This window comes from Folsomia candida, unplaced genomic scaffold, assembly GCF_002217175.1.
Source record: "Folsomia candida strain VU population unplaced genomic scaffold, ASM221717v1 Fcan01_Sc006, whole genome shotgun sequence".
NCBI classification, from domain to species: Eukaryota; Metazoa; Arthropoda; class Collembola; order Entomobryomorpha; family Isotomidae; genus Folsomia; species Folsomia candida.
Genome location: NW_019091198.1, coordinates 7,861,400 through 7,885,552, shown reverse-complemented (window position 1 = coordinate 7,885,552; position 24,153 = coordinate 7,861,400). Strand labels below are relative to the sequence as shown.

General features: G+C 37.5%; 6 protein-coding genes across 11 annotated transcripts in view; 4 read left to right on the top strand and 2 right to left on the bottom strand.

The window, feature by feature from the left end:
• Window positions 1-3: 3 nt before the first annotated feature.
• Window positions 4-3,682, bottom strand: LOC110851104 (dehydrogenase/reductase SDR family member on chromosome X). Of its 2 annotated transcripts, none has more exons than XM_035853338.1 (7): window positions 3,542-3,682; window positions 1,641-1,946; window positions 1,436-1,543; window positions 1,184-1,357; window positions 895-1,102; window positions 607-808; window positions 4-526 (listed from the first exon to the last, which is right to left on the bottom strand). In XM_035853338.1, exons 2-7 carry the CDS (start codon window positions 1,795-1,797, stop codon window positions 305-307), a joined length of 1,071 nt encoding a protein of 356 aa, XP_035709231.1. In that variant the 5' UTR covers window positions 1,798-1,946; window positions 3,542-3,682; the 3' UTR covers window positions 4-304. The 2 variants fall into 2 exon arrangements, with proteins under 2 accessions (XP_035709231.1, XP_021954434.1); XM_022098742.2 differs by lacking the exon at window positions 3,542-3,682 and adding an exon at window positions 2,058-3,402.
• Window positions 3,683-3,841: 159 nt separating this feature from the next.
• LOC110851379 (uncharacterized protein CG1161) lies at window positions 3,842-6,134 on the top strand. 4 transcript variants are annotated; one of them, XM_022099131.2, is made up of 7 exons: window positions 3,842-4,149; window positions 4,241-4,481; window positions 4,575-4,714; window positions 4,801-4,921; window positions 4,996-5,124; window positions 5,196-5,414; window positions 5,779-6,134. In XM_022099131.2, the coding sequence occupies exons 2-6, from the start codon at window positions 4,392-4,394 to the stop codon at window positions 5,394-5,396; spliced, it is 681 nt and encodes a 226-aa protein (XP_021954823.1). In that variant the 5' UTR covers window positions 3,842-4,149; window positions 4,241-4,391; the 3' UTR covers window positions 5,397-5,414; window positions 5,779-6,134. The 4 variants fall into 4 exon arrangements, with proteins under 4 accessions (XP_021954823.1, XP_021954822.1, XP_021954821.1 ...); XM_022099130.2 differs by having other exon boundaries at window positions 5,788-5,879; XM_022099129.2 differs by lacking the exon at window positions 5,779-6,134 and having other exon boundaries at window positions 5,196-5,610.
• A 1,625-nt stretch (window positions 6,135-7,759) lies between these two features.
• On the top strand, window positions 7,760-11,334 carry LOC110851043 (carboxylesterase 5A). Its single transcript, XM_022098669.2, has 6 exons — window positions 7,760-9,445; window positions 9,533-9,728; window positions 9,807-10,083; window positions 10,154-10,318; window positions 10,395-10,753; window positions 10,817-11,334. The coding sequence occupies exons 1-6, from the start codon at window positions 8,884-8,886 to the stop codon at window positions 11,172-11,174; spliced, it is 1,917 nt and encodes a 638-aa protein (XP_021954361.1). The 5' UTR covers window positions 7,760-8,883; the 3' UTR covers window positions 11,175-11,334.
• A 54-nt stretch (window positions 11,335-11,388) lies between these two features.
• LOC110851042 (elongation of very long chain fatty acids protein 4) lies at window positions 11,389-14,458 on the bottom strand. The gene is made up of 6 exons (XM_022098668.2): window positions 13,888-14,458; window positions 13,632-13,822; window positions 13,480-13,557; window positions 13,228-13,399; window positions 13,025-13,146; window positions 11,389-12,944 (listed from the first exon to the last, which is right to left on the bottom strand). Exons 1-6 carry the CDS (start codon window positions 13,979-13,981, stop codon window positions 12,369-12,371), a joined length of 1,233 nt encoding a protein of 410 aa, XP_021954360.1. The 5' UTR covers window positions 13,982-14,458; the 3' UTR covers window positions 11,389-12,368.
• Window positions 14,459-14,875: 417 nt separating this feature from the next.
• Window positions 14,876-16,960, top strand: LOC110851514. Its single transcript, XM_022099322.2, has 3 exons — window positions 14,876-15,638; window positions 15,931-16,371; window positions 16,458-16,960. The coding sequence occupies exons 1-2, from the start codon at window positions 15,394-15,396 to the stop codon at window positions 16,325-16,327; spliced, it is 642 nt and encodes a 213-aa protein (XP_021955014.2). The 5' UTR covers window positions 14,876-15,393; the 3' UTR covers window positions 16,328-16,371; window positions 16,458-16,960.
• Window positions 16,961-17,367: 407 nt separating this feature from the next.
• LOC110851164 overlaps window positions 17,368-24,153 on the top strand; it is a 29,025-nt gene continuing 22,239 nt past the window's right edge. For both annotated transcript variants that reach the window (XR_004835139.1, XM_035852925.1), the window contains exon 1: window positions 17,368-18,417. Coding sequence is in view for 1 of the 2 variants with exons in the window: in XM_035852925.1 (XP_035708818.1) it covers window positions 17,887-18,417 (531 nt within the window). In the remaining variant the exon portion in view is untranslated. The remainder of the gene's footprint in view (window positions 18,418-24,153) is intronic.

Below are 24,153 nucleotides of genomic sequence, written 5' to 3'. Positions count from 1 at the left end.
GTCTCGTGATACAAATTATTTATTAAAGTCATAACATAAAAAAATCGTTTATAAAGTAACAACTTTTGGAATATTTAAAAATATTTGCATTCCAAATTTGCATATGTATAAGTACGAGTGCTTGAGAGAGTAAACTTATCGCTATTTACTATTATTATTTATTATTATTATCATTATTATTAGTAGAGAAAGTGTATATTGCAAAATACGCAGGTACCCGCAAAACAAAGATATGTATGTGAACCACTCTCATTTTCCTTTGCAGCTTGAGAAAGTTATTTGCTTCGTGTCCTATTGCATTACATCACGTCATCGTAACAATTTCAATCGTGTCGTTGTGAACGAACGATTTAAGACCAACCAAGGTTTGTGAAGCACTCCATAGCTTTTGTTGTACGGAGGGATCACGAGCTTTAGGATTTGGGACTGTTTTCCTGCAATTCATAAAAAATTCTCCCCCATCATTTTCCCCAACTTCTGGAGATGTTGCAACAAACACGATGCCATCGGCCCCTTGCTCAGCATTCTAGAAGATAGATGAATATATGAGTATATAAATGCTACATATTTGATTTTGTAAACAGTATTAAGTATTAGTTTGAAGACCTTAAACATTTTTTTGACGATACAGCCTATGGGTTGCAAGTACCACAAATTGCTGTACAGCTCAGTATAAATGACTCCAGGGTGGACAGAATACACTCGGACAGGTTTTCCATCGGCCTTCAAACGGGCATTGAGGTCTTTAGATGAAACAACTTGCATCAACTTGGTGGACATGTAGGCCATATATTTGTCGTAATGTTTGCTATAAAATATCAGAAACACATATATATATCGTTTCTTCTCACAAATAGACATTTTCTAAAGGTCACTAAAAGATAAAAATATTACTCCATGTTAAGATCATCAAAGTTAATCTTTCCTCCGAAATTAGCAACCGATGACACGTTGATTACTCGACTCACACGGTATGGACTTCCACCATTCACTAATAGTGGCATTAGGAGGTTGGTTAGTAGGAAATGGCTCAAGTAGTTCGTTTGAAAGTGTGACTCGAACCCATCTACCGTTGTTATTTTTGGGACGAACATAATCCCAGCTATTTAATCATAACGCAAAAAATTGCATTAATAAAAAAACTGCCCATATATGGGTATGTAAAAACTCGTTAAATAAATACCATTGTTAATGAGGATATTGATCGGAATATTTCTGTCCAACAAGTTTTGAGAGAATTGTCGGACAGACTCGAAAGAGTTCAAATCCAATAGCAGAACCTCTGCACTTCCACTTTGAATCCCTTCCTTTCTTAGTTTGTCAATCAATTTTACACCAGCAGCCTCCTTTCTACAACCTGAATGTAGAAAAAATATTTAAATATTTAAAGCTCTTAATGATATTATTGATTTCCTGTAAAATGTTGTGTTATTACCTATGATAACGTGCATGTCAAGGATCATCAACTGTTTTACGACTTCTGCTCCAATGCCTCTCGAACCACCAGTGATGACAGCAGTATCTCCAGCTCGCTTTGGCATCACTACATAAAATATGAGGGGATGAGTCATTTGAGTCATGTGAGTATTACATTTAATTTCACAAAAAATATCCGTTAAAAGAAAATGCTTGTATGTCACCTTGTAAATTCAACTTCCGATGCCTCGTCAACGTCTCGACGATGTTATATTTAACTCCAATCATGTTAACGGCCATGCAATTGGAAAATTGGGTAAGACTCCCCGCAATTCCTCCCCCACCACCACCACCTCCGGAAGTAGTTAGAGGTCGATCCATCCTTCTGCTGGACGATGTAGGAAAATATCTTGGTTTCAAAATATAATAGTAAACAATTCCAGGTGCAAAGTCTCACACCAATTCGTCCGCACAAAATAAAATTAGAGGTGCAAAGTTCGACGCCAATTTTGTTGATTCGTTGGTACTATCTGCAGGTACAAAATAAAATTAGCAAATCCAACAAGAATCCAACCAACAATGATCCATGCAACCTAAGCGTGACCACAACTTCAGCTAGTTTTTAGTGCTGTTTGTTGTACCTTTTTCCTGGCGTGGTCTGGACAAGTCAGACTCAGGTTGGCTTCTGGAACATGCAAACTTTGACCACAACCTCTGAACCAAACTAAAACTGGTTCCACGTTCCACAAGTGTAAGAAAGGAAGAGTTGTTTTTGAGTTTTTTTTATTACACCTTGCTCTTGCTCACTCAATTTTATTTGCAATTGTGGTGGTCAAATTGCTAATATTTTCGTAATCCCATTGCAGTTCTGCTATACTAATGACTAATATACGAAAAGAAGTGACTAATAATTTGAGGGTCGGTCTGTTTGTAGCTCCAGCCAAAAGTGTTTGTATTCATGCAACTAGGAGTACCTTTAATAGCACCATACGGAACTTGCCTGAGGCACATTTATCTCATTCTTTACCTTCATTTCTTAAGAAATGGACGAGTGACAAGCAAGATTCACACGTACACTATTTACTACAGAATACGGTCAACGGTGTGGGTTCTCATTATGTATACCAAGATTGTAAAATGATAGTAGAAATAGTAGAATGCTCAATTAAGAGGATGTTTTTCATGGAATTCACACAATGTTTGTCGGTCCTCCCTTTCGTGCCATGTGTGCAGAACGTATGGGCTCTATTTCTGCAAATGATGACTTACTGGGAATTTCGAGCACCAGCGTGATTTTTCTAATTTTCACAACTTATATACAAAAAATGCATATCTAACTTCCTCAAGGATACTGATGCATGCAAGTAAATATGTATGTACCCCATCTTTCTAGCTGTTCGATCTACATATATATGCTCATATTTAGACATTATTTATTTACACATGTACCTCTCAATATGCATTGAAGACTAATGTCATTCATAATTTTATTTTTTAGGCCAATTACTAAAACCAAAATAAGTTCAAGCGTAATCTAGAAAAGGGGCGGAGAGTGTGCTTGTAAACTGCAGCAAATATAATTGCATAAACAACGTGTGTAATGTCGTGATATCATGAACTCCAATGATTAGAGTTCAATCACAAGCTAAAGAGTGTCATGTCGTGATGGGACATTTAATTATGAAATCTAGGTCACCACAATACACACAAAATATCATGCAATACAAGGGCCAAATACTCCAAATATTACACACAGTTAGTTATTTTGTCAATAAGTCTACTATGCATACTTCCGTGTTGTTAAAAATGCAATTCATATGTTTTACCGCACCATATGCGTAAATTATGGTTTCCTTAATATTGGTCTTCGACTGGAATCAATGCCCCAAGTACAAAATGCACAGCATAATTGAGTTAATTGAAACATATTTCTGTTAATGTATACCTTACAACTTGCATAAACAAGTTTTTTGGGAAATTTATCTTAACTTCTGTCTATCAATCTTTACAAACAACACTTGTAAACATATTTTATGGGAACCCCAAGAATCTTGGGCCAAGATGCACAATACATGATGAAAAAAATTGGAATTTCCTGATTTGCAATAATACAATAAATTCTTACTTGATGTCCCTTTTAATACCGTCACGAGCCCGTGATTCCTTGTAGAAATTTAATCAGTCCTTCTTCCACCCGGGAGCGCACATTGAAAATAACTTATCAACAAGTTATCAACTATATAGCTTGATCAATAATTTGCATGTTCAACATGCAAATGCAAATTAGTATGCGAACAAAGACAACAAAACTGAACCGTGCGCCGTGTCAACTCGATGTCTGGCAAAATCTCAATTAAATCGCAGGCTTAACGCCCCTCTTCTCCATTCGCCTCATTTCGTCGCATATTATTATTTTTCTCGTGACTTTTGCACTGTTGACGTGCTGGTGACTCTGTGGTCTGGTTTTTGCTAAATTAACTGCTCCTCGTTAAGTCGTCATCCTCTAAATACGCCAAAATGCCACCCACAACCAGGATTATTGTTATTACGCCAAAAGTTTTAAGTCCATTTTAATTTTGAACCGCTAACAGGAAAGTTTCCGCTGTTGTAATGGGAAACACCAATTCATTACATTAACCAACCTGTGAAACAGGAAAGGTTGCAAAAATTAAGTATATATTATTACTGTAAAATACATTTTAGTGTCGTAATACTTAATCGTGTTTTGATAAGGTAAGTTATTAATATTTCTTAATTAATGAAGAATTGAAATTGATGGTAAGTCAGTGTAGTAAATAATTCAGTAATGTTCTTTCAATTTTAGGCGAATTGTATAAAGTTGGACCATCAAAATCTCTGAAGTACCCGGTTAGGATTAGGAAATCTCATTTATCTTGGCAGCCCAGGAATAACTATTTCAAAACCAAAGAAGGAACCAAGGAACGGGATTTAAACTTGAAAATAGATCAAGAAAAATGATTGAATACGATTTAAGTAGTCATATGACCGTGTCGAAATGGGCAGTTTCTGCAGCTGTGATTCTCCTGCTTGTACATTCTTCTGAGGTAAAGTAAACCAATAATCTTTCCATGTATGCATGTAGCTGTAATGAAAAGTGGTAATAATACTGTTATGCTTTAAAAACTATGATTATGCAGGGCCAATATGATAACACACGGTGCAAGTGCATCTGCCCTGACCCTGAAGTAGTCAATTATAACGGGACGAGCCCAAATTCGTCAGGCAGCTCTACTAATAGAACTCTCTATATCAGCAACAGCGTCCCTGCAAATTTATGGTGAGGCGGATCATCATCGTTATAATTTTGATTGTGTGAATTTTTCCTGTGCTATATGAATTTTTAACGATATTTCATTTTGACAGCACCTGCGACGATGTTGTTCTCCCAGTTGTGGAGACATTTGCAAACATTAAAGGAAAAACTAGAGAGTTTTGTCCAAGATGTGACTGCGTGTACGAGAGCAGAAATTTAGAAATCATCAAGGTTTGCCAGTTTCACAAATTTAATTAAAAGATGGTTATTTGTTTGAAATTAACCTGTTTAATCTGGACTTGCAGGTGGTAGTTATCATCGTTATCTGGGTCGTGTCTCTGCTCATGATTTATATGTTGTTTCTCATGTGTTTGGATCCCCTGCTGAATAAGCGGATTAAAAACACAGCATACCAGGAGCACACGAATGAAGACGTAAGCCTGTACAGATGGTTTTTTTAATTGTCCGATGCCAGTAGCGAACAATAAAGGTTTAATGATCACAGGATGAATCAGTTGGAGGAGGCAGAACCTCTCATCCAATGCGAGTGACGGGTGGTGGATCTGTGACCTCAACAACTGTGGCGACCAGTTTAGGCCCTTCGTCAAGCGTTTTGAACCGTGTTGGCCATCAACAGAGCAAATGGAAGAGACAGGTCCAGGAACAGCGGAAAAATATATACGACAGACACACTATGTTGAATTAATATATCCATTCAACTATGGTACGGATGGATTTTGATAAATATTTTTGTTTTGTTTTTCGCTTAAATTATTCACCATATTAATATCATGATCCATGCGTGAATGTTTAATAACGTATATAAATTACTTGTTATAATTCTTTTCGAAATTAAATAAGCAATCATGCTGCATGCTAGCTCAATCCCAAAATAATACTCCCTTGTTTCGTTTCCTGTATATTGTTTTTATTAATTATTTGCATTCTGTTTTATCATTTTTAACTAATTAAAAAAAATTACGTCTGCCACCTCATTTACGTCATTATCGCCTCGTCAGCATGATATTTTGAAAGTCATTTTTTTAGTATGAAAATTAAATGTATGTCGCATTTTCTTGACCATTTAGTCTTTACAGGATCCGTGATCGTCGTCTGATGTCAGATTCTACAACTCTGAATGAAGGAAGGTCTTCATGTACGTGTAAATGATGAATTTGAGAAGAAAACTCATGCAACATATTTTAAGATCCGGTCTATATGGATGAACATGCATATTAACTACTGTTAATTATTTGGCTTGGCATATTTGACACTCAATGTACGTACTTACACAATTTGTCAATCGACTGTTGGTTGGTATTTTCATTCCTTGTTCTCAGAAAATTGACTGAACTCTTTAGAACAAAATTACGTTTACATTTCTGAACTGTTTTGACTTTTGGGATTATTTATTGTGAATAAATTTAGTAGAAAATGTAGAGTATTCCTTTATTGCGAAAAATCTTGCTTTAAATTCATACATATCTACATACGTCACGTAGAGTGGTGCATGGAAATGTCCCTTAAAACTCAGGATCAGCGAAGGTTTTATTGTTCAAATCTTTTATCTCTAACATTTGACTCCTCATCTCAATTACCACTTGATTGAACTATCTTCATAATGAATACTTTTTTATAGTTTTGAGGATAGCACATGAATATGTAGATTTCTACACGTTATAAAACCTTTGTTTAAAATTTGTCTCTAATTCCCCTGATACGAATATTGATACCATTTTTCAGAACTGATGGCGAGGACTTTGATCAAAGTATAAAGCCACTCGTACATAAATGCATGTTCACCGAGGGCACGCGTACTTTCCATCGGAATACCAAAGTCTTGTAAGATAAGAATAATAGTCTTCTCATTTGAACTAATTTGCATAATCCGTAAACTTTCTGTAAAATTGCATAATGACATTATTGGGTCTAGTTTTTGTCTCCATCTGACTACCTTTGATCGCATAGTAGTTGATTATTTATGGTGTTTCCTTAGCTCATCAATTGCTTTTTTAAGGGCATCAAGTCTACTTTTGCCAAGTCAAGTTTTGCATATTCATGTTCAATGCCAAATCAATGAGTCTACTCAACTGCATAGTTTTTGTCACAAAAATTTGCTTAATAACTACCACATCGCACCATGCTTGAACATATCAAGATCCATGTTCTACCAAATTTTCTTAAAGTACATGTATTTAGGCCATTGTCAATTTTAATCGCTACAAGTTGAAGTACCGATTACTTAGGACAACTATTTCTTGATAGTGTGAGAAACATGAGTTATTTTGGTTCGCATGTTATTTGCACGTGATGGTAGCTGCAATAAAACATTCAGTTCTGTGAATTTGATACTTTCTCCGATTTCCAGCTCGTCTCCAATATTACACAAATGTCATGACGTGAGCAAAAACTGAAATATGATCCATTTTATGATGAAATTGATATGAACTGAACCGTGAGAAACCATTGTCCTTTCCGTCAGACATAGGTACGTTCCTCATTCCTACGATATTTACATAATGTAACTACCTAATTATATTTTTTCTTATTGACAATGACATTTGTAAGCATATCAGCATTTGCATAAGGAATCGAACAATGACTCCATTTTTACCAAGTGATCCAGTGACACGATGCGAATTGTTTATTCGTCTTCGACCAATGGCACCAAGTAAAAGTTGAGCTAAAATTTTAGCACCCTTTGTCGGTGTGCAAATTGGACATTGCCACATTACATATTTTATATTAACAGACTCTATCATAAACAAGAATGGTTATTAAAAAAGGAATTCATAAACATCATGTGAACTTATTGAGGTCTTAGAACTGAAACCCGGTACAAAATGTTGGTCTAGACACTATAAGTGTCCTTGTAAATTTCAGTCAATTCATGCATGCGCATCTTCAGCACATTTATGAAAAATATGAAAGACATTGAATGAATGCTGGAATATTCCCAAATTTGATGGTCATGACGGTTAGCCAAACGACGAAAGTTGATTCTCAAGGAAGATCTATGAAAAAATGCTTAAATTACATGTGCGAGAATATGACAAATGAGATCACGTATGACATCTCAATCAATGTCATTCAACTGGTTGTTTCTTTCAATAACGAGCTCATAACAAGCTTTGAACTGCATGTCTTCTATGCCAATTTAGATTGATTGGTTGATTTCGCATGCCTCAAATCTTCCGACACTTTAATGTGAAAGGTATTTATTTGTGTATCATAAAATAGAAGGAAGACACTTTATCACATAATTAATTGGTCTAGGAACTGACTCTGTATATATAACTATTTAATTCGAAGAGCACAACAAAAACCAAGTTTTGCATAGGATAACACAAACATATTCCAGATTTTAACACATGATTATGCTTTTGAAACGTTTATGTCCACTCACTTGCGAACGAACTGAATGTAACCCATCAAAAATGAAAGATCGTATTAAGAACAAGAAATATATTATTTTAAAAAAACTACCAAGATAGATTTGTGTAGTGATTTTTTGACTACGAGTTTACGTATGGGAGACATTGAGACTCTAATATTGTACCTGGATGCAACAATTGAGTGTATATATTGTTACGAGTACAAATGAAATTATCAGCAATACAGAGCAGTATGTTATGCAGATGCGGATAGGTTCCAATACAACAATCAAATCATAAGCGATGAACTTGGCTGATAAATTGACGACGGTATCAGGGTCACCGACAATTATCGATGAAACAGGCTTTTTTGATCAACATTACCAGTGTTCATTCTACCAAAAGTGATTAATGCAATAGTACATAATTCCAAATTAGCAGCTATAATACCTCAAAAATATAATTGAATTGGTGTCAGCAATACTTAATGAACTCATCACAAACACAGCGTGGATTGACAGACTGCTCTCCACCCCAAGCGAGGATGACTCGGTCCAGCCACTTGCATAAATTTGCAACATGCCTATTTGCCCATTAGTTCATTAGCTCATTTCGGGTTGCGAATTGAGATCAGTCCAGTGAGAAAAGTGCTACTGGGTCCAATCTAGCTTAGTGACGGTTTAGCAACCGGAGGGGGACAAGCTACCTGTTCTCGAGGACCTGACGCTCTAAATTAACCGTGCCCGATAGACAGCCACGCATCCAAATCTCACTTGGCGTTCTCTCCTGTTTAGGATCTCAGAGCAGATTTGCTGCATCATGTTCAAAATCAATCAAAACAAGTGTTACTTTTTCATCATCATCTTCCACTTACTCCTGGCGACCGAAAAATCCTGGTGCGAATGTCAAGCCGAACGTGAGGGCGTCCTAGTGTCCACCTCGGCAGGGAAAGTGCTGGGATTTCCGATTGCAACGCGATGGGGGAAAGTCGTCCAGTTCTTTGGGATCCCATACTCAGAAATCCCCACTGAGAAGAGAAGATTTCTCCCTTCGGTGCCCCTCCTTGGTCAAGATTCCTCAGTTAACAGAGCCAGCGACCCCACCACCCATCACAATACGAGATCTCCACCAGCATGCATTCAACCCGTTCACAACCCCGAATTTTCCCACCCCTCAATTCCGCAGGGTGGTGTGCAAGTATCGGAGGACTGCTTAAGGATGAATATTTACCAACCATTTGACGTTTCGCCCAAGGAAAAGCTCCCAATCATGATGTTTGTTCCTGGGAATGGCTATTCCTTTGCGGACATGGTTCAATACAATGGTTCCGCTTTGGCAGCAGTGGGCAGGATCATCTTTGTAACTATCAACTATCGCGTTGGTAAGTAGATTTCGAATATTTGAACGAGTTTCATGGAAATTCTTTAGAAATAATACAGCGAAAATGCTTGGCTTTGGGAATTCTTAGGAGTCTTTGGGTTTGCAAGCATGGGAAATAGTACCCTTCCAGGAAATGCAGGGCTGAGTGATATCGCCAGTGCCTTACAGTTCATAATTCACAATGCCAAGGTGTTTAATGGAGATCCAAACCGTGTCACGGTGGGTGGAAGGTTTAGTGGAGCTATGGCCATCACAACTTTGATAGCATCACCATTATTTTACCGGTAGGTTTGGTCAGAATCATTTATTATGCATGCGTTAGCAGTAATGAAATTACGAATATTTATTCGAATCTGCTGCAGAAACGGTAACTTGACTCAACCTCTGGCCAAACGCGTAATCATTCACGGAGGAGCAGCAACGTCCGAGTACACCGTCGAGAACAACCCTTCCGAACTTTTCTCCCAGTTTGTAGCCGAAACTGAGTGTGTCAGGAATGGCAGCAACGAATCACTCGCCTGTCTGCAAGAATTGGACGTTGAAAAACTGCAAGAAGCTGGTGAAAAGTTTATTGGAGAGTGGAAACCGGCCATTGACGGAGTTACAGTGCTCAGAAATCCTCTTACGTCAATCGAGTTTGTAAGAAAATTGCACATTAATCTCAATTTTCCAGTCGCTGTCTCATCAGTTTTTAATTTCTGCGTGACAGGGATATTTCTCAAGTGACATCTCTTTCCTCGTGGGCGATAATTTGGACAGTGGTTCAATTTGCTATGATGCACTGAAATATATGAAGTCTCCCGTTTTGAACAACTTTGACAGAGATTCCTTGACAGAATCTCAGTTTGGCTATTTGGCTAACAACAACATAAAAGTAATTATTATCCTACATTTAATTCCACATATACTTAAATATGAAAATTCGTTCTGGTACATGTTCGCTTCTGTAGGAATTTTACAAAATTGACGACCCTCGCCTGATAACTCTTACTGCGCATGAATATTATTTCCGTCAAGAAATTCAGGCTCGAAAATCCTGGCGTGATGCTTTCCTCCGATTTTGTGGGGTTCTGTATGTTAGAAATCCTGTCGAATCATTTGCAAGATATGCCTCAAGACTTAATTCCGTCATTTATCGGTACGAGTTTGCATATCGCCCTTCCACTTCGATTCATCCACCATATTTTGAGGGAGCCTTGGGAGATGAAATCATCACCTTGTTCCCCACCAATTCTACCACATTTGACGAACTGGATCTCAAAATCACAAAAGATCTCTTGCAAGCATGGACAAACTTTGTTAAGACCGGGTATGCGTTACATATTCCAAAAAATAAAATTACAATTCCATAAAAAAATCCATGCAATCTTAGAAATCCCTCCTCCTGGACAACCTGGCATAAATTTAACGAAATCAACAAAACGTTGACTGGCATTACTGGGAACAGACTTGAACTGTCGACCACCAACAATCTGGATGCAGACGTTGACTTCTGGCATCAAGTGTTCCTCCCACTTCAGAAAATTCTCTCTGCTCCTCAAACTCGACGGGAAGCTGTACCCGTGACGGCAATGGCTCCTGTTCGACCACGTCCAGCCGAACGTGAGGGACGACTTAGCGTGCTGCACATAAGTTTGACCATAATTGGCCTTACATTGCTTATAACGACATTCCTCTACGTATTTCTGATCAGGGAGCGTGGACGAGGGCACAAGTGGTACAATTGGTAAACTTGTTAAATGATACATGTAGTGGAGTATCAATACCTAAATATTTATGAATTCGAAGTTCTTACTTATCTATGCTAAATTGCCTTCCAATAAAGTTTTTTAGTTCTGTATGCATTTATCTATGTTTAAATAAATTTGATAGTTCGTTCTTACTTTTACATACGCAGGAGACTTATGAATTTATTTTTTTTATCGTAATAATTCATCCACCATATTTGAGCTGTGGGTATTGCTTGTGTTTATTATTCATTCAGACTACTACTAAATACGTACAACATCTCAACTCTTCAACACATACAATTATCATACAAGTGTGCGCAGATTGTAGTATTAAACTCTTGAAAGACCCAACATTAACGAGTCAGCAGATTACGAAATGAAAAACTCTTTTAGAAAATAAAGTCTTGCTATCATTTTCTACACATTTTACTTGTAGGACAAGCACAAATTACCTACAAGAATTTCGAACAGTGTACATACTTGAACGAACGCAAGGTCTCATAGTGGCTTTTCCAATGCCTTCCTATAACTATTCCTACAATTCAATAATGCTGATTTGTATTGAAATCACATAAAAGTTGAAAATTACTTTTACAACTGTGTGTATGTTGGTTGTATAATTAATGTATAGCCAAAAGTTAATCCGGATAGTACACCCGTAGACCTATAGATTTGTAATTTTTTTTGTATTACCTTGCAATTTTTATAGTTTCTTATTTTATGTTTCTCTTTATGAGTTGGGTAGCAAATAAGGAATTGATAAAGTTTACGGTACAACAACAACTACTAACCATAAGTAAACCCCGTGTACAAAAAATGGTCGTTGATGTATCTCTTGGTTGTCTAATTTCCTCCGTCTAGCACAGACATTACATTTTTAGTACTGTTAGGAAAACAAATCAGGTGCTTGTTACATAACTTAGTTACATAAAATTAGTTACATAGTTAAATATAAAATCAGTACTGGTTTTACCACTACAAAATTAAGGTATGTATCTGGGTAAAGAAATCTCATTTTTTCATGAATGTCAATATTACCGTATTTTAGCTTAACACTAATGCTAGGAAATATGTAAGAAGCATCACTTGTAACTAATAAAACTGGTCAAAAAATATGAGTTATGGTTGTTGGCAGTACATCTATAATTAGGGCTACACAATAGTCCATGCCCTAAATTCATCTCTCCTCTAATCCTAAGAAGAGGACTGCACTGCACTGGAAGTGAAAAGCTTCCTTACAAACTTGTCGTCTTTCTCGTCGCGAACTACTTTTCCTTCCAGGAGGCCGTCTTTCTCAGAGTCGGAAGACTCATCAGAGGAAATTATAATGTCAGATTCGTCCAAATTATCCCACTGCACAATGTCAAAGTCTCCATTGCTTCCCATGATTTCCTCATTTTCTGTAGTGGTGGAAAATGTAAGTGTTTGAGTTAACTCTTCATTTTGTGCAAGTTCGACATCATCATCTCGATCAATCCCATCCTCATAGCCGCAATCTTGATCTTCATCGTCGGAAAATGCAGAATTTTGAATTTGATGATTTTTCTCCCATAATTCGTTCCTCCCATTTTCTTCCAACTCATCTATTCTTTTAGGAACACTTGGATTTTCTCCCTTTTTAGGCTTCCAGTACGTCTGAACGTAAAAATGAACAAAGAGAACGAGGAAGGAAATCATGTAGAGGAGCAACCATGTCAGAATCCATCGAGGGTAACCACAAGCTTTTCTTAATGCTGTGCTACAGTGCACAATCGTGGCCAAAAACTGAACCTGAAAACAATAGTAACCCCAGTTATTTAATTTGATGACATGCGCATACTAGAATTTGTAGGTGCATTATAATCACTTACAATTTGCAAGATTGTTACAAATTTCTTGTAATTTCGGAATGTCTTTACCCTAAGAACCATCATTTCATAGTAAAAATACATGAACACATGTATCCAACTGTTGACCATTGCAATGACAGCAGCTAAAACACAAGAAAGAATTTTAGTTTGGAACGATAATGAGTAGATATGTACATATGTACAAACTACTGTTCAAGACATACATGAGCCACCAGGAACGAATTTCACCCCGATCCAAGTGGCCACTACGATGGTGGAATGGTGGTACAAGTGGAGAAAGGTTAGCTGATTTCCTTTCTTTTTTAGGACCAAGAACAGGGTGTCAATCAATTCAATGATTTTAGAGCAATGAAAAATCCAAAGGAGAGACGAAATCTGAAATTTGAATATGCATGAAGATGAGAACATGCAATAATTCATAAAAAAGGTACAAAATGCATGTATGCATTTATTACGGCGTTCTCGTTCGTATCAACAACTCCGACTTTCTGACAGCTCAATTGATATCCACCTTTTGAGATATGCCATGTTAACTGGAATAATGAAATTTAATTTTTAAGATTTCACATCAAAGTTTTGTAACTAAATCCAATAAATCTCATTCTACCGATATTCCCAACCACAGGTTAAGAGTGAGCACAAAGCTGTTGTAGACCACGAGCACTTTATTGACTTCTGGGACTTTCATGTACCGCATACAGCAAGGCCCGAAAAATACCACGATGAATAAATATACAAGCACGATGGCTACAGGAATATCCGGAGAGCTCATCATCGGCCAGTACGCTGTGCGATTATCTGCGAAACAATATAAATTCTTTAGAAAATGATGCATACATCTCCACACCGAAATAATTTCTCACCAGCTTCAGGAATCACTTGATGGTAAAAGTCTGCAAAGTACTTTAGAACCGGAATGGCAGACAAGACTTGGATGAATACAGGATCAGACGACATCTTTGTGTCTGAATGTAGCAGAGTAACCACCAATAAATGATTGACTATTCAGTAATTGCTATCCCGGAAGACGAAAGGCCTTTACTGGTAAATCTAATTGTAAGGTTGTCGAAGTAGCATTACTGGTGCACACATATCGTTGCACATTATACTTCTAATACGACTCGTGAAATGATTTATCTGGCCCGTCGTGAGTTATGTATCTCACCAGGAAGAAGACAAGAGATTATTGTACATATATGTATCAACCAAAAGTGAAAGCAGGTTGGAATAGATTAGCACAAAAACTGGAAATGGCAGTGATCAACGTCATTCCTTCTTCAAGTCCTCCAAAGCCAACCAGGAAAGTTCTCCTCGACCACTTATTTAAGGCAACTGAAGCAAAGGTTAATATAAAAAGTGACTTTGGAAGACGAGATGAGAATGGTTAGCAGTGACAGTTGTAAGGCGCTGGTCGTATATATCCCACTACAGTTGCAGTGGTGGGTGGCTGCTGTTGGTAGGAGCTAATAGCTTTTCTCCGTGATTTCACTCCTTTCTCTCCCCATCCGAACTTTCCCTCCCATCAGAAACTTCGATTTTTTCTCGGATCGGACTCCAAAACTAACACGACACGAGCTACACGTACCCCACCAGCCAACAACCTCTCTCTTTCACTCCCTCCCTTTCTCCAGCCCTACCTGCTGCACTTTGAAATAATTAGGAAAGTGAGAGAGTGGCGGAGACAGAGGTGAAATGCATGCACCCATTTTCTCTCTCTGTATGTATGAAGTGCACCGAGAGAAAGTTTTGAGGACGACGATAAGTACATAAGTTTGACGGAAATGTAGCATCCAGTAGTCGCCCACGCAGAGTAGATATTCCATCCATGCAATCAGCAGAGGACACACCTGTCGTTGTTCTCCGAGTGAAGAAAGCTTGTCGCCCGTATAAAAATGCAATCCATTCTTCACTCCTATTAGGTCCCTTCATCATGATCACGATGTTTATCTCCATTAAATGTGTCATTTTATTTATAAATAATAATAAATATAAGTATTTATATACAAGCGTTCAGGTGGGACATGATTGAGAAAACAATCATGAATATATATATATATATAAGTAAATGCATTTATCCAAGTAGGTTCGAAAATATTTTGAAAATTGGTATGGATAAATATTAGATGCGAGAGTAGACATTGAAAAATTTTCAATCCAAGTTTCACGTCTAGAATGATCTCCAATCGTCTAGACAAGAATGATGAGGTCGTCATGGCAGCAGAAGGTTGGCTGGACTGAAAAAGGCAGTTGTGGTGGCATTCAATCACAGTCAGCCGGGACGACAGGCCGAAAAGTCTATCAAATTTTAGTCCATTTTATAATTATACTCATTAATTATTTGAAAGTAAAATTCAAAGTGCCGCACTACAATGACGGACCGTGGTCTCCTACTCTCATTGGTGTCGACGAGGTCATCAGGATATTCCCTCGCAGTGAGAAGTTCTTCCGGGTATTCTGGATCAACTCGAACGGCTGTAAGGTCTTCATCATACTCTGCTCCCACGGCAGTCCGATCTTCATCGTCCTCGTCCTCCTCATCGTTTGACAGCAGCAAAGAAAAAAATCGACCAATCAGTGACGATAAGTTAAGTGAGGAGTCCCTGGATTCGGAAAGGTATGTATGATGAGTCAATTTATGTGCAAGAATCTTCGAAAAAGAGAAAACGTGTCCTAAATTTGACAAATGTCACACTTTCTAAATTTACTTCGCGTTTTCTCCTCTGCGGATGCAAATATCTCTGCCAAATGTGCCCATTCTGAGATGATATCTTTCGTAAATTGCATAATAATTAAATCTGTCAAAGATCGACACTAGTTTAGTCAAAATCTATGAGTATACGCTGAGAGACCTCCATTCCATTGTCACTATATTTTATATTTTATAAATGTTTTTATATTAATTAAAGTGAAGACAAGAAGTCCATGGAGTCTGAATCGCTCCGGTGTTTGAGTCGAGGATCCCTTTCTTGTTTGAGTCAACGATCCCTTCCATCTTCGAGCCAGGACTCTCTGGACGGTCCGATGTCTCCCACCGTCAGTAAAACCATGATCCGAGCCGCGATCGACAAGGTGGCGGCGAGACGATTGACGGAAAAAGGCGTCCCCCGGGCTTGCTATACGCCCAAATGGATTTCAAACAAAAAGGATTATAATACGCAAGATAAAAAGGGCCACATGGCGTTATGGGGGTCACCCTGCAAACCCAAGACGAAAGACCGAATGGAGTTCCAGCGGGAGGAGTATTTGCGAGAGCAGACGAAGTACGAAAAGTCGGAGGATTTTCCTTATGGATCTATTATTTGAACCATGGCAACCCAAAGTTGTCCAGCATAGATTCAATTTCGGATGTGAGAATTAAATATTTTATTTAACTTTTAAACATATTTAAACTTTTAACATTTAACTTTTAAACTAATTGTATTTAAACCTACAGACATGACCGAACCCGAACAACGCTACCTGTTCCCCTACATGTTTGAAAAGGACGCTCCCCCACCGCCCGATCCGCTCAAGGACCCCACCCTCAAACCCGAGCTGAAATGGTTTATCAATAAAATGAACCAGATGAGCCACCTCGACTACGAACTTTGGATTCGGGAGATTCGCGACAAGAACGCCAAGTGCAAGGAGTGGCTGGAAAAGGGCGGCCGTGGCGTCGTCGCCGACCTGCTGGCGACGGACAAGGACGTGCGCCTCCACCCGGAAAAGAACATGAAGAACAAGCCACCTCCTCCCCTAGCCTACATTCGGCGTCGGTTCAAGAACTGGATCAAGCACGTGCCCATTGTGCCGAATTATTAATATTCTTAAATTAATGCATGCTATATACTAATACTGGTACATATCTACTGAATAATATCTATGTTAATATCAAATCTGATCCATATCTTATGAAAATTATGATAAATAAAGTGCACCAAATAATTTCATGCCATACGTATGTTTGTCTTCATGTTACTACAGTTGTAAGATTACCTGCACAACGAACATATAGAATATAATGATATGGTACACACCCTAATTTAGAATCCGAATAGATCTCCAATAATCATTTTGTACACGTTCCATGTCATGCCATGCAATAATAATAACTCGCTCACTTGATTGCGGACAGGTAGCTGAGGCCGTTTCAATTTCGTTTATGTACGTAGTTAGTTTGCATGGTTTGCCCAAAAGGCATATCAGCAGCAGCAGCAAAGGAACTTGACAAATCCACCTGTTGTGTGATAGTTACTTGCTCGTGGTGATCATGAGATGTTGAAGCAGATGCATTACGTAACGATACTCGCATGCATGAAACCCAATGCCGAGTCGTAAGTATTAGTCAGTTGGTGGATCGCCTTCCAACATTACAGACGCCACAAAAACACACCTGCAGATTGGTACAAAATATCCCTCGTGAAAATTTCATCCAACACCAACGGAGCATTTCAGTCAGGGAATGAGTCAGTGACAAACCATTTTTTGCCGAAATAAGAGAACAGAGAACAATATTTCTATTTATTCATTTGTCTATAAGCATGCATTATATTTATACGAAGATCAGTGTTTCCATACACGGTAGCCATTTCCGATATGAGACACGCTATTGCCCGAAATTCTTCCTCGAGTGAAAAATACTGTGCAAAATTCGTCAGAAAAGTGAGACTAGTTGGAGAATAACCAATTTTCATACCATCATGACGACAGAGCATGACAAGCGTGGGTAGCTTGATCATGGGAGATCACCAACACATCCTGGAAAACCTCATTCTGGTCATCACTTCCAAACCTGAGAGTAAGGAAATGTCTCCACGTTTGTCAGACTAGATTGATACGTACCTACACAAGTTGACTTCCGAGTTGGATTATCCCCTCACAAAATGGCTCAACATTCGCACTCCGTGTACGGAAATGTGTACCCGTTTCAGTATCAGAAAAACAGGTCCAGTCATCACAACATTTTCTGCCAGGCAAACAACATCAAAGCGAATAAACCCATGAATAATGAGCTTATGAGCAAAAAGAGTTTTTTTAAGAGTAGTGAAATCCTCCATCGTTCAGGACGCGTTCCTTTTTCGGACCGAAATGGGAAATTGCACAGATCCAACCCACACATCCATTTTACCGGAGGAGGAGGAGAACTCAAGTTGTCGGAGACAAATTCGGGTGGGGGTGGATTATTCTCGTCAAAACCAAGTTACCCATCTCCCCCCAAAACTCCGAGCAAGTGGAAGACTGAGATATCCAACGCGGCGAATTACTTCCCCAGGAAGTGGTGTGATTTTGTCTTTAGACGAAATTCTGACAACAAATTATATCGCAGTGAATCATTTCGCTTTATTCAGAAGACAAATTCGCTCCTTCCACCACTCTCGGCAGGATTGGACAAGTATCGGAGCAAAAAATTGCAGGTTCGTGTACTTTGGGAAATCCATTATTACATACACATTTTTGCAAGTGGTAGCCAAACTACTACATTTAGTGCACCATTCATCCATGCATGCAGAAAAAAGAACCGAGTGCTGTATTGTTAATGCATACCAGTAAATCTTAATTTGTCAACAAGTACCTTGTAACAATGAGGGCCTACTGTTAAAAATATTGGGTTGACGCATACCGATTGTTTCATTTTAAACAGGGGATTGATTACTTGTGAGCATGACGAAAGCCAATCAACTTTTGGGGCTTTTTCATGTAAATTTAGGTATGACGAAGAGCATCAAATTTACAAGTAGTTTTTTTTCTCTTTGTTCCATTCTGAAGTTCAGATTTTTCAAAAATTTGTGCAAACTGAATCTTTTCCGGTTGAAATGGGACAGCACAAAGATTATTTATTCTCTGAAAAACAATTTACTCAGGAGCAGAGCCTTACACATATTATGCGGACGCTATTGTGCATATATTGTAAAGCCACCACTATTAAGCACCCATTAATCTATGATAGATTCCAATCATGAGATTGGCTTTCGGCAATCCGCATTGTGTTTAGAGACGAGAGCCGTTGTAAAATTATTGAACAAAGCTCATTCCTTCTTCTCTTCCCTCGTCTCATGTCATGTCATTATTGAATCACAACTTTGGAACTCGGCTAAATTGCAAATTTCAACACTGTATTGACCAATGATGCTGCATATTATTATTGACTTGCCCATATAGTATGTTGCATATCGTCGTACTAATTCATAAAAGACCTAAGTGCAGTCGATGCTTTATTCAGAAAAGACCTAAGTGCAGTCGATGTTCAATTCAGAAAAGACCTAAGTGCACAGAAAAAAAGTAAAAAAAGACTTATGTGCAAGTATGTATTTACTTATGGCTAAATCTTGCCAAAATGATTTTTCCTATATATCGCGCGATTTAGCCATAAGTAAATACATACTTGCACATAGGTCTTTTTTCACTTTTTTTCTGTGCACTTAGGTCTTTTCTGAATTGAGCATCGACTGCACTTCGGTCGTTTCTGAATTAAACACCGACTGCACTTAGGTCTTTTCTGAATTTAGCATCGACTGCACTTAGGTCTTTTATGAATTAGTACGACGATATTCAGCCCTGCTCGGTCTTACACGTGGAAAACGTGTACATAGATGCGTATCAATATCTCGTATTTAACTTCCCAAATTATTAGAATTAACTATAACTCACTCAAACAGTCATGAGAGAAACCACACGCAGACACTTTTCTTCTCTGCAGATGGAAATTGTGCAAATAGAGATTTTATTTACACCGACGACCCTTGCGAAATATGCCGGAATATTATGATACGTAATGTATGGTCCTTGCTGTCAAACTTGAGCTCTTCTGCCTAATTTTTAATTAAGCGTCTCATCATGATCGTCGTCGTCAGCGAAATCTAGTAATTTATGGCCATATACAATGTATCCTCTTTACCACTACTATCGCATCTTCTCATTATTATTACTATTATTATTATTATTATTAACGAGCATCTCTCTGTACTGCACGGTAGCAATATGAAGTGATTACTGTGCAGTGGAGATACATAAACGCAGTAAAAAGAGTAGCCGTGTAGCTTCCTCATCCATTCATTCGTAAACTCATTCATGTCAAGACTTCTTGAATTTCGACACTTTATTAAAGCAGCTCCTCCATTATGTGATTAATTCACGCGTCATCTAATCAAACTTGTACCGATTTGTAATATGTGGCTGCACATTTATTCACATTTCTTGCTCAAATTACCAGAAATGTAATGCAATATGAAGCGCAGATAATATGTTTTCCTCTCAAATTGGCGAGTCAGAGGAAGACTCTTAAATTATTTAATTACGAGTTATTGCTCATTGCGAAGTTCACTGTATGCAAAAACTAGTCGTCTCCTCTGCCATTGGATATGGGACAGCGCAGGCAGTTGTTTCGTTGGGAAGATGTCATTAGTTAGAGCAAATATTTTATTCAAGCAATTAGTTTTCAGTAGCCACAAAACATGCATCATTTTTTTGCAAATAAATAACATTTATAAAGTGGCAAAACATATTTAGCAAGTATGTACTGATACTTTTATCACGAGTAGAAACACACAAAGATAATACGAACCATGAAATGAAATGAAATATGAAACAGCTCAAAATGGGAAGATAGAAATGTTTAAAAGTGAAGGAGACACCATTATAACTGAATATGGCGTTTTATAACGTGTGCATAATTGCGGAATGAAATTTATTGAATAATTAGCGAAATAAAATATCCCACTCGTAAAGTACCTACTCAAAATCGACCTTGGGGCTGCCAAAATTAAATGCACATACTTTTACCACCACCACAAACAAAACAAACATGATCCAACAATAATTATTAAAGGATACACACAATACAGTAGTATTGACCGTCCCTCAGCGCTTTGTGAACAAATCGTCACTTATTACTGACGTTCCATCCACCACGTATGTGCCCTCCGTCACTGGTCTCCTCCGTCCACTATTCATTCAACACATAATCATAATGACAATAATGGCAACAATAAAGCACTGACCGTGCTGAAGGCAGTATAACTTATTATGCAAAACCAAATAAGCTCAAATATAATATAACTTGGATATAATTTCGGTATAACTTTTGGCAAAGTTAATGATGTGTCACACCAAAAAGCCAGGAGCTATGCTGAACATCACGTTCTTCAATCGCTTGCCTGTCTTGCAGAGGGATTTTGATCCATCATCGGCAAAGAGAAAGAATTGATGGACGACGGTGTCGGTCTAGGCAAATAGAATTTATTAATGTAAACATATCACAATCATTAAATCATACCTTTTATAATTGCTCATTTAGACGATGTAATTTGCAAAATGAATAGATAACAAATGCAAACCTAATACAAATACGTACGTACGTATATCCTCCTACTTCTCATTAAACGCTTATGAATTGGTTTCTGCGAACACATACTTTGTGCATCTATTGCACAAGGCCGGTTGCTGTGTGTGTGTAAATTTGAAAATTAGGATGCATTTTATAATTTGTAAATGCAGCCGCCGTCGTCGTCTATGCGATACTCAAGGTGATATCCTCGTCGAATTGGTAGTGATTATGATGACGATGATGACAATAATAATGGCTCATCGTATGTAAGGACTAATAGAAAACTCGGCCTACGCACCCCATCAAGATATAATTACTCTCATGCGGTGCAGCAATTGCTTGCGAATCTGCCACGTTTAAGGAGAATACATAAGAACACATTTCCCAACAGTGAGCGTCCATGTTCTTCGAATTGATCGAATTGATCGGAAATATTGCAGATAGCCAATCTTCGTGGGACATTCATTGAATGAAACTCATTATTTCCAAGTGGCCGGAATCACGTAGTTTTCCTTGACAAAGGGATGATTCAAGATTAAAAAAGTAATTCTCAAACTGGAATTGAAGTAAATTAAGTGTTTTTGGATTAAGAGGGATTTGCTTGATCTTCTGGCTAATGGCGAAATTGTTGTCCGCCCACGCACAGAGCAGAGAGCAAAGAACAAGTCTTCATAACAAATCAAATCTTGCTACTTCCATTTTCCACGTGGACCATTCCAAGTTTTTTTCATATAAATCATGAAGAAATCTCATATTTGCATTTAACTTTGAACATGATGTTAAGAAAATTTTTTTGTGTAATGTGTTGTTCACATGCATATGCGGTCATTTAAAAAAATGCACAAGTACCGTAGTACACAGCTAATATGCGCGAGTTAATAACTTGTAAATATTCTCATTGCCGTTGAACATAAGCCAACATGTGGACATTTGTACTTGTAATTGAGTCTGATTTGGTCGTTAACCCGAATCCAGAATTAATTGATGCTGTACTTATAGAAAGAAGGCCGAGCTTCTTTTAAACAATCAATCATCGCTGCTTAGGAAAACACAATATTGCATTTGCTTGTACGATGTACGGTCCTCTCATTTGAATAAAATAGTAGTACTACTAAGTATTTGATTCAATATCATCGTTTCGTCGTCGTCGTCATTATCATCATCGTCATCATGGCTGAATCTCAGAAAATGCCTTATAAGAAGTAATGCAATTTTTATGTGCGTACATTTTCGACTCGTTGTAAATTGGTTTATGTTATTAAGCACTCAATAATCAATCAAAGGTCCATTTGATTTCACAAGTGAATGATCTTTTAAGGCAATCAAAAATTTTGGAATTTTATTTTCGTGAGTTGTACCATTTATTACTCAATTTGTTATAATTATCCTATCCGACGATGGTCTGTTCAGTAATATTCTTGTGTAAAGTGAAACAGCGTTATAGGCTTAGGAGTACAAATAAGTAATTGCTAATTTTATCCTAATTTTCTTTCCAACGAGGTTATTCAATTTCACAAATTGACAAATTGTTACCTACTGAATTGAAAAGTTGCATTGAAATTGAAACAATTTAAATTAAAGTAATCTATTTACTTGTTCAGATTATTATTATAATTGCCATGCAATATTTGTAACTGATGAGCAACAACTAATGTCAAACAATTTGATGAAAATGCGATTATCCAAGAACTTGTATAAACATTGAGAAGCTGAAAGATATTGATTTTTGAGATTGTAATCGACCATTTCCTTGAAAGGTTGAGAATATTTATGTTGGAATGAGATATAAATTGAAAATGTCAGAAAAACCAGTCAGTTTCAATCATCTTCCACATCACTTGGTTTGACTATATTAGATTTATCACTCGCTTGAAAGTTATGTACAAGAAAGAACAGTTAATTTGTGTTCTAAATCGTGTCCAACAGTTTTTGCCCAATCTATTAATATGCACATTAAAAAAGTAACTTTTATGTCAGACTTCTATTTTTAATTGTGTGGATTGGATTTGATACCAGAGACCACGAACGAACATATATTGCTCATTCTTCTCTCCACTTGCTCACATTCTAAAAAATGACTCGGTTAATTAGTGACGTGCACGCAATGGAACCACATTTCTTAGATAATTGCACACTTTGTTGAAAGTATTGATTGCGGAGATTGCTCATAAGTATTTCTACGAGTGATGACGAGAAATAAAAAATCACGAATTTGCAATGATCAAAATCATCAATAGCAACTTGATGAGTGTACATTTAACTCATATCTATGAAGGTACTGACAGAAAAAGTTGATTGATCTATCACTTATTTTTTTTACGTATGGGAGGCAAAACTAAACTAACCGTTGGTTGGAACTAGATACTTGATTCAAGAACTCGCGTTTACATAATTTTTGGTTCAATGAATCGTAATGAATGACGCCTTGTTTCCTTCATTTTCATGTCTTATCAGCCAATTCCTTTCACATGATGCCCCCGTTCTGCTCAATTTTGCTCCAAGCTATAGGTATCAATTTTTTGCCCGTTGTGATTATTTTTTTATTCAACTTTCTGGACTAAGGTGATCGTCGTAAATACAATTTGAACATTGGCACAAGTGGCTGTTGGCTACAAATGATAATTAATTTTCCATACATACAGACATGCATCGCTCACTTCGACATTCAATTCCACACTTCCGATTCAGTGGATATCAAGAATACCCTGTTAATTTAATATAAAAGTCACTCATTAATTATTAAATATTTGTTTACCTTGCAGTGAAAGTTATTCTTCATTGACGGTGCTTTTTTCTTGAACCTTTCATTAATTCCTGCTGTGCATTA